This window comes from Marmota monax, unplaced genomic scaffold, assembly GCF_021218885.2.
Source record: "Marmota monax isolate L192 unplaced genomic scaffold, Marmota_monax_Labrador192_F-V1.1 WCK01_AAM20220418_F8-fsc00091, whole genome shotgun sequence".
NCBI classification, from domain to species: domain Eukaryota; kingdom Metazoa; phylum Chordata; class Mammalia; order Rodentia; family Sciuridae; genus Marmota; species Marmota monax.
Window position 1 is genome coordinate 6,740,177 of NW_026692434.1, and position 15,963 is coordinate 6,756,139.

At 37.3% G+C, this 15,963-nt stretch overlaps 1 protein-coding gene across 18 annotated transcripts in view; it reads left to right on the forward strand.

Moving 5' to 3' along the window:
• The window catches only part of Cd109 (CD109 molecule), a 228,338-nt gene that overhangs the window by 162,361 nt on the left and 50,014 nt on the right, over window positions 1-15,963 (forward strand). For 2 of the 18 annotated variants that reach the window (XM_058578882.1, XM_058578883.1), the window contains one exon: window positions 680-782. The exons of 15 other annotated variants lie outside the window; for them this stretch is intronic. In XM_058578882.1, the coding sequence (XP_058434865.1) occupies window positions 680-782 (103 nt within the window). Of the gene's footprint in view, window positions 1-679; window positions 783-3,338; window positions 7,645-15,963 lie in introns of those variants that run through there. One more of the 18 variants, XM_046443030.2, reaches the window with a different exon arrangement.

Genomic DNA, 15,963 nt, shown 5'->3' on the forward strand with positions numbered 1-15,963 from the left:
GAGGCTGGCCTTTTGTATGTGTGTGGTACTGAGGATTGAACTCAGGGGTGCTCTACCATTGAGCTACATCTCCAGCTCTTTTCATTATTTTGAGAAAGGGTCTTGTTAAGTTTTCCACGCTGGCCTCGAGCTTGTGCCCTCCTGCACCAGCCTCCTAAGTATCTGTGATTATAGACATGCACCACTGCACCCGGTTGAGGTGGGCCTTTGGTACTCCACATTGATCAGGGGTATACCTAATTGTGGCGTGCACCCCCACCTCAGGGCTTCACTTACTGCATGAGGTGGCCCACATAATCTGAGGGTAACTCTCTGGAGGAGGGGCTTCTGTGAATCATTAAAGGACAGGTGCACTCTCTGAAAGAGAGGATTTGGATAAGGAACCATGTCCCCAGAAGCATGCACCCTTAGGCTGAATGTTTGCTTAACAACTCTAATTCTCAATATCCCTTTCAGCAAAATAGAACTAAGAACAATACCTGACTTGTAAGGGTTGCTTTACAAGGTAGAAAAGATAATTAATAGAAAGTATTTATTGCAGTACATGGTAAGTACAAGTCTTCCCTAAATATCAGTTTCTGTTTCCTAAAAGGGTAAGAAAAAGATCTCTCTTACTTTTTTATGAACACATGGTGTGCCAACCCATAACCCCTTAAAAGTCTTTTTTGTATTTTTCAAGGTAAATGAAACCCAATTTTGTATTGATATTCCTGCTGTGAGAAACTTTAAGGTTTCAAATACCCAAGATGCTTCTGTATCCATAGTGGATTACTATGAACCAAGTAAGTTGTGGTCTGGAGTTCATAATTGTTAGAGTCTGTAAACAAGTCAAAATAACACCTGGCATTTTGCCAGGGGAATGTTAGAGTTCTTAAACAAGTCTGGATGGTGCCTGGCAAAATGCCAGAGGGAGTGGTTTGAGAAGTAACAAAAGCGAGCCATTAAGTGTGGAGATTCCTGATTGGTTGACTGCTGTATCTAGTTTATGCTAATTAGATAAGCTGTGTGGAATGTATAAATACTGCTCCTGTCCTGTAATAAACGGCTCCCACTCCTGCTGTATCAATCTACACAAGTTGTTCGTTACCCCCCGGTTATTTTGCTGCAGCCGGACTGCGGCACATAATACTTTACAAGTGAAGCCAGGCATTCAGTTATCATTCTTCTATTCACAAGAAGTGGGGGCAAGTGTAGGAGGTGGCCTCTAGGAGGTGAGCTTTCTATTTGAATGAAGACGATCGATAATTTACAATCATTGCTAATGACAACATTTAGCATAAAAATGTTATAGAGTGACATTTTCGCTAATTTGTTTTTGTTTTTGTTTTTTTGATACTGGGATTGAACTCAGGGGCACTCAACCAATGAGTCACACTCTAGTCCTATTCTGTATTTTATTTACTAAGTTGCTTAGTATCTCCCTTTTGCTGAGGCTGGCTTTGAACTCATGAGGCTCCTGCCTCAACCTCCTAAACCACTGGGATTATAGGCATGCACCACAGTGCCCGGCATGTTTTAGGTTTTTAATTCATAATCACAAACTTCAGAGGAGAAGGTGATGAAAGAATCATCACCTTGTGGTTTTATTTATTTATTTATTTTTGCTTCTATTTCAAGCTTCTATTCCATCAGGCTCCTGCTGTCAAGTTGGAGCTTTTTAGGAAAGAACATTTGCAGTTGTTTCTTCATTGGGAAGGAAGGACTGATGTTTTGCTAAAACTTTTATGCATTATAAAAGGATTTTTCTTAGTGTATCGAGAAAAATACAGACTGGAAGATAACTTCTTTGATTTGACTATTAATGTTTTATAAAATGATAGGAATTTAGGATGTGAAAATAGCTGGCCTAGAGATAGCCCAAGTTAATTGTGAATAATCTACTTTCATCACAGAGTGACTTTCTGTGAGTGTGGGATCTCTGGGCTAATGTTTCTAATTTTAATGAGTCTTATCCTGAATAAGCACTCAATCATCAGAATGCATGAGAAGGATAAACCTTCTCTTATGGTAGGTAGTTTCAGATAATTACATGTTAAAAAAATGAACTTGATCACTATATACTTAAGTTTTGATAGTGCTTGACAGAGTATTCAAGACTCTCTTTCTGAGTTTTTCTCTTGCCTTATTCCTCCTGTTGGGATTGAAGACGAGAAAACCCTTGGCGGGATATTTTGCAAAAACAGGAGTAGCACTCTTTTTTCCTGGTAGAGAGATGAGATCCACCACAGAGACCCAATGACTGTACCTTGCTAGCCAACTTTGTTATTTAACCTGGTTGCAAAATCCCCCAATTAATGTTTCTTAGGTGCACGGGAAACATTTTAAGCATTTAAGAAATGAAAAAGATTCCTTCTATATAAATTTTTTTGGTGTGTGTAAAACAACCTATTTATGAGGATGCCATTGAAAAATGAGATTATGAGAAAGATAAGAATAATTAAACCCACCAATTCATTTTTAAAAATTCCAAAACAGGTTTGTGATTTATAAAACAATTACACAGAAACTAGAAAATAATGTTTTTTGTTATTAAAAATCATAAAATAAAACTCAGTTTTGTTTTGCAGTGAGCTCATTATAGTGCTCTATATAGCACTATAAATAGAACTAATAGACTCTTTATATAGTTTATAAAATATTTGTTTGTGCTATAAATTATACTCAGATTGAATAGTTTTTAACCCTATGTTCTCAAAGTTTTAAAACATTGGAACAAGGCATTGCATAGACAGACTTCACTACATACTTAAGTATTATTACTTTTTTTTGTTCACTTTTATTGGTGAATTGTAAGTATACATCATAGTGGAATTTATTGTTATATATTAGTACATGCACACAAGGTAACCATATAATTTGATCAATTTTGTTCCTCAGTCCCTTTCCTTTCTATTTATGTATTTTAAAATAAAGCCAGGGCCAATATTTTTTTCAGTTGTTATAATGATTAGAATTTTATTTGAATGCATAGAAAATGTCATCCTAAAATAAACTGTTGAGGAGGCTAAACAATCCTCAGTTTAAAACATTTCCTGTTCCAGAAAGAGATTAAAGTCCTGCTTGTGACCGTAGTGTGCAGCTGTGGTCCATTTGCTCTCTCTTAATACCGGCCAACTGCTGGTGGTAGATAGATTGGACTGAATGCCTTGTTTCTCTCTTGGATTTGGTTTGCAGTTTGGGCCTTTCTTGAGCATTTCAGTTGTTTCTTGTAAAGAAAAAGAAAATGATGTGAAGAATGGAAAACTCACAAAAGTGTATTGAAATGCTCTTATGTTCTGGCAAATTCACTGTTTCTAAACAAGGGAGACGTGTAATCTGATGTTTGCCTCTCTGAACAGGGAGACAGGCGGTGAGAAGTTACAACTCCAGAGTGAAGCTGTCCTCTTGTGACCTTTGTGGAGACGTCCAGGGCTGCCATCCTTGTGAGGATGGAGCTTTAGGCCCCCTTCATCACTCTTCAATCCTTGTTATTTCCTGTGTCATGCTTCTGTTCTCTCTGCAATGTTGGTTGTAACTTATTTTTAAAGGACTCCATGTAAAATGAACATTTCCAAAAGTCATATATGATTTTTTTCATAATCCAATATTGTCTCTGACATATTTGAAAAACATTTTTTCCCACCTTCTGTGGGACTTGGGAGATGGTCATCAGGTCTTAGTATGTAGAATTGCATAGATTTCTTCACCTGACCTTGGTGGAGAAGATCAAAATGATTGCAGTTGTGTATCTTTTTTCTCCCTCTTGAAATCTTTTAGGATTGTTTTGAGAAGTGTTTGTTTTCTCCACAATAGAAGTGTTATTTTAGATTATCATTATTACCTAGGTTCTTCAGCATTATCACATTAACAGTTTGCTTTAGTATTCAAGATGGGTTTCCCTGGGAAACTGTAGGAAGAGTTTATTCTCTGTCCTTCCTACCCTAACCTTATTGCCCATCTCATGCCCCATGGTCTCAGTACATTTTTTTTTTAAGTGGACACTACTTTCTTTTTAGAATGTAGGTAGTGAATTTTTAAGAGTTAAATGGTCTTTTCCCACTCCAAAACTTTTTACCTGTGCTCTCCTTTTTGTCTGGCGAGAATGAGAAAGGTTAAGCTCAGGGGTGAGGAACATACTGAAAACTGTTCTTAAGGGTGCTGCTGCTGAGCTCTGCCCTCAGGCCTCAGCCCCACACCTTGGCTGTGACAGGACAGAGTTCATTACTGAAGTATGTGCCTTAGGTGATTCAGACCAGAGTATCTTAGGACAGGAGATGATCTGAGCCAGGGCACAGCTACTCTGCACATCAGCCACAGCAGACTGACCTCCCTGTGGTCTGGGGAAGGGTCAGGATTTGTGAAGACCACAGAGTCTTGACATGACTGTTGATCTGAAGTTCCATAATGTTGGCCAGGGATCCTTAAAAACTTTTCCAGGCTCAGAGGTCTAAGCATCAGACTGCCAGCTGTCAAGTGACATTTGATGCTTGCTGTGGATCTTTAAGAATATTCCTGAATTCTGAGCACCTAGTTCATTAGTTACCCTGTTTTGTGAGGGTTGTATTTCTTTTTTCTGGGTGATAATTTTAAAGAAAAATCCTTTTCCTGTTTCTTCCCTCATTTCCCCTTCTCTCTTCTTTCTTTTCTTCCTTTCAAATATATTGAAATATTTTAGACATATAAAAAAATTAGGCATTTTTTAAAAGTAAATCTGAGAAGTGGTTTAATTTTGCTCCTGACTCCATGGCTTTTTTCTTAAGTGCTGTGAAATTCTTGCCATAGGCTCCAGAGGGTGCTTTATAATATTTTCAGCTATTTAAAAATAAATTTATCAAAATCAAAGTATGCAAAGATATGTTTTAAAGTTAATTTTTAAAAAGAATGCTTATATTTAAAGAAATTATATTGGAGTGGATGTGTGTATATTACTCATGGATATTTTGGATATCATTATTTTAGTGCTTGCATCCTATTTGTAGAAAGTAGACCTTCAGAGAGTGGTAGTTAAATATTAAATATCTAATTTTCTTGACTTTCTTTTCAAGTGGAAATTTTTTTTTAATCTGTTCTACAGTCTGTTCTAAAAGTGGTACTTTTAATATTTGAGCCTCCATGTGATGATATCTGGCCTTTATACTCTGGGACTTCTTCTTAGGATGAAGTTAGGGAAGGGTGCTGGCAAAGGAAGTCCACCTCTCCTGCTCTTCCCAGGAACCTTGGACTATCCAAGGTTACATTTTGCAGTAAATAATTTACATTGAACTTCTAGTGTCATATAGTAGGAATGGAAAGGCCACTGGAAGACAGGTTCATTTAAAAACTAGAACTCAGATACTTTTTATATGAAGTACTTCAGATTTTCAGGTTAAAAGTTACCTTGTAACTCATCTCATTTTATATAAATATATTAAAAGTGAGGAGGAGAAAGAGGAGGAGAAAGGATGAGTTAGAACAGCCTCAAAGCGTGTGGGCTGTGGAGGTGTCCTGGCCTCTTCTACTACAGGCAATGGAGCTGGATCTTCAGTGTTTCAAGGCTGCAGACATAAGGAGAAAGGGTGTGAACATAGTCATGATAATTAACCAATAGCTCAGACTATTTTCTTCACATGTTGTGAGTAGTAATATTAAAAATACTCATTTTACCTTTAAGTTTGCTTGTGCTGAAGCTCGTCAATTGAGAATACTGTCAGTTTCACTTACTCATATGAACTAATCTCATCTTTTCCACTGCCTGGGAATCTTATTAAGATACCAGCATACCTCACTTGCATTTTTGTCTGGCCAGTGGTTGCACAGACTGAATGTTGGGAATAACTAATAGCCAAAAAGTCCTAGAATAGAACACTTAATCCAGACCCACCATCTTAATGCCTTTAGTTACTGTTCCAAAAAAGAAATGAAAGCCCATTACAGTGTGCTCAATCATTAAAAGGCTTCCTCTTTTTATATTCTCTGCTGCACCATGCTTTTCAAAATATTATAAAAGAAATATCTTGGGCTTAGTATTTCAGTTATGTTATAATATGGGGAGCAATGTGCTTATATAGAAAGCAGGTATATAGCAGGTATAAAGCAGGTATATAGTTTGTTCTTATCTATGCAACGTCATGTCCTAAACATAGGATTTTTCAGAATTGAAGGCACAACTTTCCCTGTGTCAATTCTGTTGAATCTGGGTATAGTTTTTTTTTTTTTTTTTTTTGTGGACTGATTATATGGAAATAAAAAACGAATTTAGTCTTTATTTCTGCTTTTGCTAAATATGATTATAAATAGATTGGCAATATAATGTCAATTAACTTTGTTTTGACTTAATTTAGCTATTTAATTTGACATTTTTGGGTGTCCCATGACATTAAAAAATTGGAACTATGATTTTTCTTTGTTTTTTGTTTTTTTTTAAAGAGATCTTATTAGACTGCTCGCATAATCTGGAGTTCTCTTGTAACAACCTAACTTTTTGTAATTTGCTTTATTGAACTGTTGAATACTCATTTCTATAAAAATATGTTGTAAATACCTCTTTGGCAAGATTTCTCAGCACCAGGTTAGCAATTGTTTTGAGTCTGCCAAGTGACTACCATGGGTCAAGTTACTGTTGTTGGGTGCATAATTTCTTTCACATTGTAAATTTAAGACAAGTGGACTCACTCTTGGGTAAACCACCAGAACCTTTTACATTTTCAGAAGACAGCTCTGTTCAGCAGAAGAGTATATTTAACATTTCCCCATATTCTCACTCTTTAGTAAGGCTTAGCAGTTTTACGAACTTAACATTTTCTTGTTGCCTATTCAGATATTTATGTTAATATTAAGCATCTTAAATCACATTGGGAGGAATTTGAAGTTCAGTTATATTTTTTTATCATTACTTTGAGTCAAGGACTATTATTCTACTTTCTTCAAGAAACTAAACAGCAAAGGTAATTTTTAAATTAAGTACATACCAGTAAGAATTGGCTTTCATTAAAACTGTTTCTAGGCAGTGAGGTCTGTTTATATGTGCCTCATCAAAACCCAGTGTCATGTTGCATCATTCCTTAAATATATTGTCATTTTCATTCCAATTATAACACAGGAAAATACACATTTCTTAGATGATTTCCAAGTTTCTCATGTCAGAGGACACTTATATTGGTATGTGTGTGTCTCTATTATGGGAATTATATTGGCACATGTGTTGCTATGTTTAAGAATCTTTCTATGTCATATTGTTATGAGGTCAACACTTACCATCTTCTGCCCAGGGTATTGAATTGGTGGTAGAGGGTAGTTCCATGCTCCATTGGGAGGTTTTTAGGATTTATCTTTGATAATGTCAGTAGGACGTGGCTTGATTTTGGTCCTTCAAGCCTTTGGGTTTTGGACTTTTGGTAGGGTGCAGTTGATATGGTAAAGTAGATCCTTTTTGTACAAAGGAAACTGTATAAAGTTTCATTTGTAAATCCCTCACTTTGAGAAGCTGTTTTACATATGAGAAGAGTACTGTTGCAATAAAACATTATTTTTCCAGGAAGTAAAGCTTTATATATAGATCAAGGTGATTAAAAAAGTTTTTATTTTAAATGTTGGAATGCTGTGTTATTGTTACTTGCACCCTTTTATGTATACTTAATAGGAAATCATGATGTATCAATAAAAATAAAAATTACCACCTCTTTGTTATCTGTGTTCTTTTTATTTTAGCTCAAAACATGTTTATAGCACATCTTCCTTACTTAAATCTATTAATTATGCCATCTGGAATGTCTGAGGGCAGGTTAGAGTAAGCATTAATTTTACAAGGGGTTAACATGAGTGAGGTTTAAGACATTTGATCACCAGTTTCCTTCACCTTTCTCCTCATTCTTTGCTTTATGTGCTGGGGTGGGGTCTGTGGAGAAGGGGGTGATATACAAAATGTGGACTGATTATATGGAAATAAAGTGGTTTATGTACACATAGGAAAACAGGGGCATGGACTATCATATCCAGAGTGCAATACTCCAAGTACACATTCTTGATTCCTACTCAACCTTATTTATTGCCACAAATTTTCAGGGCTCCTGTAAAATGATGAAGGATAGTGGTTCTTGGGGTGATTTTGCCCTCAGATGACAATATCTATGGATAGTTTTGTTTTTCAGAACTGGTGATAGTTCTATTGGCTTCTAGTGGGTAGAGGTCAAGGATGCTGGTAAACAAGCCACAGTGTACAGAACAGCCCCCTTCAATAAAGAATTGTTTGCTCCCAAAAATCAAAAGTGTTGAGATTGAAAAACCTTCTAGCTAAGTGTTACTGGGTACTTCTAGCTTACCTGCTAATGCCAATTAAATGACTAATATGATTAATGCATCCTTCCTGCTATGGTTTGATTATGGATTGTCCCCACCAACACGGAGGGTTAATCCTCAATGAAACAGTGTTGAGAGGTTGTGGGGCCTTTAAGAAGGAATTAGGTTTGGGGGTCTCCACCCTTATGAAGGGATTAGTGCAATTCTTCTGAGAGCAGGTTGTCATCCCTCTGTTCCCCCCCTCTCTTCTGCATGTGTCTTTTTCACATGCAGTGATTCCTGGCACTTCCTTGGGATTCTGTAGAGTTCCCTACCAGAACAGGTCCTGATCTTGAACTTCCAGCCTTTGGAACCATGCCAAATAAACTAATTTTTCTTAGAAATTATGCAGTCTCGGGTATAGCAACAGAAAATAGACGAAGGTACTTACACAACAAGAGTCATTAGAATCACTAGGCTGATACTTAGATTAACACTAAATCTGTATTCCAAGCTGAGGAAGCATAGCTTGGAGACTAGGGAAAAGATATAGTGATTTTTTATAAATGTCTGTGATGATAGTTTCTAAACTTGATTGATCATAAGACTTCCCCACAGAGGTTAATTTCACAAAAAATTCCTGTCTTAATTATAGAAGCTGCAGTTCAGCAAGTCTAGGTTTAGGTTCTAAATCTAAATTGTTAAGCCAGCGATCTGGGAATCATTGATATATAACGAGTTTTCCAGACCTCACTGGCTTGGATAAAATGGGATGCTGAATATAACATTACCTATCCGATCTAAATAGTGTAGGACCGGCAGCCTGCAGAATACTACTTCCCAGTCTTTCCCAGGAGCATCCAGGAACATTTCATGCTCCCCCCCAAAGATGCTGAGGGCTGTCACAAGAGATTCTCTTTTTTTTCTTTCCTATCTGGCACATTTTGTTTGTGTCTAGTGTAGCAGAGACTGCCACTTCTCTATCCTACTCTGTCTCCTCCATCTCCTTAGTTTTGGAGTTTAGAGTTTACTCAGCATGGCAGCTATATTTCCCAGCTTACTTTGCGGCTAGATGGAATCCAGAACTCTTATTCTATCCAGTGCGATGTCATCTGAGATGTGAGTGATACTTCCAAGATGTATCATAACAAAAAGAAGGGAGTAAGCCCCCCATTTCATTTTTTTGCAGGGAGCAGGGGCTTTGCTTCCTCCTGCTACCTGGATTGTGAATGGCTCTCTGGAGCTCTGACACAACCTTTTGATTCACTGGAGGAAGGCCAACCCCTAAGGATTATGAGGGAGCTGAAGAGTTTGAAGAAACTGGGTCCCTGATCATGATGGAGCAACCCTAAATTGTCTACCTTCAGATTTCCTTCACACGAGAGACAACTTTTATCTTGGTTAAAGCAGTTGAGGTGGACAACTTAGAGTGGTTCTCATGAACCTGACTGCTAATATTCATGCTGATGTGTATCCCTCTCCCCTCGAGTTACCTACAACTTGCCTCCAGCCAATAGAACATGGCAAAAATAACTGGGTGTACGTTAGATTGCAGTGCCCCTCTTGTTGGATTTTCTGACTTTGAAGAAATGAGTGTCATACTTTGGGTTCCCTATGTTGGAGGCCCATGTGGCAAGAAACTGAGAACAGCTTTTAGGAGCTGAGAACAAACTCCAGTTGACAACCAGCAAGAATCTGAAAATCCTACAAAATTGAGTTCTGTCTACAAATTTAGATTTTTTCCCTTTGAGCATCCTAGTGCTGTTGGAGACTGAAGTTCCAGCTGATACCTTATTTTGTTTCCCTGACTCTGCTATATTTTATCCTTTGGATTCAGGAGTGGGGTTGCTTATGCCTCATGTTCGGAATTTTTAATGGAACCACTTTTAAAATTTCTCCTTGTACAGTAGATTCCCTTCTCTCCCCACCTTCTATTTATCTCTCCCCTTTCTCTCTTCTTCTCTCCTTCCCTCTCTTTCTCTCTGGCACAAATCTAAGTCTAGGGAGACTGGGCTACATGCCACAGGGTATAGATACTATACGGTCATCGAAATCTGCCTTCTTTCTGACACACTCAATCCCTGCCCCATCACAACTCATGCAAAATTGAACCCTGGTTGCCCATCCTGCCAATAGTTCCCTGGACACATTTGTATACAGATACTGCAGTAGGTAAGAGTGTGGGCTTTGGTCTTAGGCAGGAGCATGAGTCCTCACTGTCCAGACCTTTACAGTGTCTCCACAAGGACATTTCCTGCTAGAAGAGAGATTTATTTACTCTCACTGCTTTCTTTTGGCCCAATCCCACCCCCAGCAACCCTGTAGTTTATCTCTGTTCTTGATTCTGAAATTCTCACTTTTCTCTCTTTTCCTGTCATTTACTTCCTTTCAGAAATCAGCAAGTTCCAAGTCTTATCTTTTGCCTTTTTTCCTTTGTCTCTTGTGAGCCACAAGTCAGAGCTTTCTCTCTTCTGCCTGTTATAATGCTAGTTTATATCCCTAGGGTGAAGGAGTGATGAGAGAACTTTGGATGATGCTTTCCTCTGATTGGTAGTTGGCTTTTCTTCCCTTTTATGTTATCCCAATTATGTAAAAGTTCAAACATACACCTGAGTTCAGGATGAGGGCAGCAGTAACTGGCAACAAAGTGTGCATTGGTAACAAAAGCAAATGTCTCCAATTTCTAGTCATGTTCTAATATAGTCTGTGTGTTTCAGAGCTTTGGGACAAGTTACCAGTGTTGCAATTTAAGAAGGTGCCCCAATAGGAATCCATGTGGGGCAAAATGGCCATAATGTTGTCAGGTTGAATGATCAAAGTATGGGCAACACTCAGCAGGTAAAAGAGGCAGTGTGGATTTTAAATGCTTGTCTTCAAATATCAGAAAGGATGCTGTGAGCAAGCTCAAGTTGCCAAATCATTACTAATGGGTAGATTTGGACAATATTAGGAACCAAATAGAACCCCCTTATTTCAGAAGGTGGTGATTACATGGTGCCTGGAATTGGTTAGCAAAGGCTGATGATAGCTGGTGACTGGCATTTTAAAAACTGGTTATCTTATCCATTATTATTATTATTATTGCATTGTGTGTTAAAAATGATAAAGGTTAAGAAGTTTTCTAATTTAGCTCTTATGAAAAATTGAATGTGTCCTCTCCAAAAACATAAAGTCTTAACTGCTAGCACCTCAGATTATGGCCTTATTTGGAAATAAGATCATTGCTGATGTAATAAGATGAGGTCCTACTGGTGAAGGATTGCCCCCAATACAATAAAACTGGTGTCCTTTTAGATCATATGAACATGGCTATGTTAAGACAGTCACATAGCAAAGACTAAGGCAAGATTGGAGTTATGAAAACTGCAAACCAAAAAATGTCTAAGGTTGCCAGCAAATCACCAGATATTAGGAGAGGAAAAGAAGTGTACCCTACCTCTTTCACAGGGAATGGCACTGCTGAAACCTAGATTTCAGACCCAGACTCCAGAACTGTGACATGACAAATTTTTCTGTTGTTTTTAAGCCACTGATGTGTGGTACTTTGTTACAGTGTTAATAGAAAACTAATATCTACCATACTTATTATTCCCAAGATAATAATTTCTAAGATATAGGGAAATTAAGTGCCTTGCATAAGCTGTACAACTGCTTTTTCCCTCTCCAACATCATAAGAGCAAAATTTGGACTTTTGCATAGCAGGTAGCAGATAGTCAAAAACCATCAGAGTGAATAGCCCCTTGTTTTACCTTGTATTTGAATTTTAGCCTGTTAATGACTTTCCTGTTCCTGCTTCCTGTCCTGTGAGGCCATTGCTAATGGTTAAGTCCCCAATACTCACCTCTGCTCTTGGCATTCTGCCTTCCCTCATCAGTGGGAAAAGTGGAATTGCTATCTGTTCTAAGCTAGTGCATTGTATTTTAAAATATGCTTAAAACTGTGACACCAATAGATTTCCTCTGGAGTACCAGCTGAAACCAATGGGAAATGACTATTTGAGTGGGGAGGTGGGGGAAAGGTTCTGCCAGAGATTTAAAGGCCATTTCCAAATCCAATGGCAATAAGATTGGAATCAGGATGTCTTCATGGGCAAGCCAGGATCAGATGATGGCATTTGAACTGAAACTTTTTCATTCATGCTTTAGGGTGTATGGTATATAACTTAGTAGTCAAGTAAGTTGCCTTTTAATGTGGGCGGATGGTTTTTATTCCTGTTGGTCTTGATTCACTTACCACATTGTAAGCTTGCATTTTTTGAATTTTCTCCCCTACATGTAGACTTTTTCTTTCTCTCTCTCTCTCTCTCTCTCTCTATATATATATATATATAGAAAAACTATATAAAATACTATATTTATAGATAAATGCAATCTATCTGATATATTCGATGACTCTGGGGACTCTGAAATATGGAATTGGTGAGTAATAATAATGTTATCATAATAAAGTTATGCACTAAAAGTCCTGGCATCTCAAACAAGTAAAAACAGACAACTACCTTTCCTTCTACAGCCTTTCATTTGCTAGTTTGTGTGTTTTCTCCTAACCCCTTACTACAAGTTACCATATATTTTGTTTTCTTAGAAATCAGGCTGACAGATATTGAAGAACAGGAGAAGTTATTTAGGAATACAAGATAAGAACATAAATCAGCAAGAAAAATTTGTGGTTTGAAGGATTTTATTTCTCTTTTTGATTTTACAGAAGCACACTGAAAAGGATTTTCCCTGTTTTTAGGAAATTCAATCCAGGTTAATGTCATTTCTCTTGGCAGATTATGAGAGTCCTTTGCTCACCCTGAAAGTTGCCCCCTTTTCTTCCTTTATCTTTTCTCTCCTATACATCTCAGGTGCAATTAAAAGCAAATTTCTGGAGGGCAGAGATATTGCCTTGCTCAGTTTTGAATCTTCAGTATCTGCAGTTTGGCATATAGTGGATCCTCAACCTGGTGGATATCAAACATTTATTTTTTGGAATGAATGAAGGTAATATCTATTTTTTAGGTCTGATTCCTTTCAGAACCTTGGCTAATTTGTTTAGATACTAACCACAAGGAAGAATACAATATTATACCCATGCTAGGTACCTCACAGTACATGATATTACCTTCTACATTGCAGATGTTCAGAAATGCGTAAGTGAATATAATGAGAAGAACCAGTGATTAATTACTTCCTTGCTATTTTAGTCAGTTTTTTCGCTGCTATGACTAAAGGAACTGACCAGTACAACTGTAGGAGAGGAAAAGTTTATTTGAGGGCTCATGGTTTCAGAGGTCTTAATCCATGGAAGGCTGGCTGGGGCTCGAGGTGAGGCTGAATACCATGGTGGCAAGGGTGGCAGAGGGACATGAGGAAGCAGAGAGAGAGAGACTCCAGCTCCAGATACAAAATATATATATCCCATAGCCAAACCCCTAATTAACCACTTCCTCCAGCCATACCCCACCTGCCTCTACTTAATGCTCAGTCAATCCCATCAGGGATCAATTCACTGATTGGGTTAAGACTCTCAGAATCCAATCATTTCTCCTCTGAACTTTCTTGCATTATCTCACATGTGAGCTTTTGGGGGATGCCTCACATCCAAACTATAACATTTGTGTACATAAATGAAAGATTTAGGAGTAGCAGTAGAGGAAGTGAAGGGGGAAATCACAGAAAGAAAGACATGCAGATGGGAGAGAAATAAGGACAAATTTTAAGCATGAGCAGTAGCCAACTGGTTAGATTTCCGATGTAGGGATTAGTGGAGGATCTTATCGGATTTCATTTGAACACTTCATAAACACTGAAGATGTTTCAGTCCTGTGTTTTAAGTGCTCAATAAAAAGTTAACCTTAATTTATAAAGTTATGAACAAATGTGGCTCTGTGTGTTCATATTAAATTATATAATTTCTTGTTGACCTTGCTTGAGAATGCAGGGATAATGCAGAAGATTTTAATTTTTAGTTTTAACTAATTTTAATAATTAACATAATAATTACTTATTACTAAATATACTTTGGATATCATAACAATTGTGGTGGTTTAAAGGCTTGAAAGCATGGAATATCATCACCTTCTCTTAGAATTCAAGACATACATTACCATGTCAATGGTAAATTCACAGCAATAACATTTGCTTTTATTTTCTATACTTTGTCATTAAACAGGGTTTTTGTTTGTTTGTTTTGCTTTTTCACATTAGACCCATTGGCATCCTGTATAATACACCTTAGGCATGTAGGTATTGGTTCAAACCCCAACCCCAAACCCATTTTCTTTCTCCTCAGGATAGTTAGGACTTTCCTTCTTTGTGATTCTTCTTCCTTTGTCACATCTGTTATTCCTCATTATAACAATTTCAGTTATTTCATTTGAACACTTTATAGAAGGCTGGTGAGGTGATATTCCATATTGAGGATTCCAGTGAAGGAGCAGGACCAAGTCATTGAAATGCCACTCCAGTAAAGGAACATGGACAATATAACAACTTGCATGATCTTTTTTGGGGGGGAAGAGGGGTACCAGGGATTGAACTCAGGGGTACTCGGCCTCTGACCACATCCTCAGCCCTATTTTTTTTTTTTTTTGTATTTTATTTAGAGACAGGATCTCACTGAGTTGCTTAGCATCTCACCATTGTTGAGGCTGGCTTTGAACTCACAATCCTCCTGTCTTAGCCACTTGAGCCACTGGGATTACAGCTGTGTGCCACCTCACTCAGCTTGGATGATTGTAAGGGTGTTTGCTTTTCAATGGAAAAAAAATCTTCCAAAGGTTATATAGTATGATTTCATTTATATAACATTCTCAAAATGACAATGATTATTTTGATGAATAGCAGATAAATAGTTGCCAGGGATCAGGAAGGAGACAGGGGGTGGCTATGAGAGGTATGAAGGAGTTCCTTAGTGATGAGATAAATTTGTATCTTGATTAGATTGGCAGGTAAATAAATCTACATGTGTATTAAAATTGCCTCAAGTTTTGAAAAATATATACAAATAAATGCATGTAAAAAAGATCACAAATATAGAGAAAGGTTTGTAGTCTAGTTAATTGTATTATGCCAATCAATACCATGGCTTTAGTAATGCCTATAGTTATTTAAGATGTCACCGTTGGAGGATGCTGGGTGACAGGTATAGGGGACCTCTATGTACTATTTTAAATTTTTTGCAAGTCTTTAATATTTTAAAGCTTAAATTTGTTAATGAGATCCTGTGTCTTGAATTCTAGTAGAAGGATATGATATTCTCTGCTTTCCAAGCTTTTAGACCACCACATGAATGCCATTTTTTCCAGATTATTTCTCTCTTGGAGTTTTCCAGGGAAGATATTTTAAGTAAAGTTGCTGTAAGTTACTATGCAATTTTAAGTACTAAAATGATCATGAGGTTTTATCACATTGTCAAGCGTGTTTATTGACTTTAAGATTTATAATAGGCATAAAGTACAATAGAGGTACTCTAATGGTGGAAATACAACAAAATATTCTTTGTGTTGGGCATCTCATTTTACTGCCACGAGGGGGCAGCAGAGGATTAAGAAAACTCCCAAACTTGTTGCCAAATTAAAAATTCCTGTTGTATACTAAAGACGAAGAGAGATCTGAGTTGTTATTAAAGCAGTCTGCTTGCTTCTATTACCATACAACTTTTTAGGATGCATTTTTATCTTGGCATATAATTGATGCATAATAATTTGTTATTCTTAGAGTAAAAAAATATTGCCTAGAGTAAGA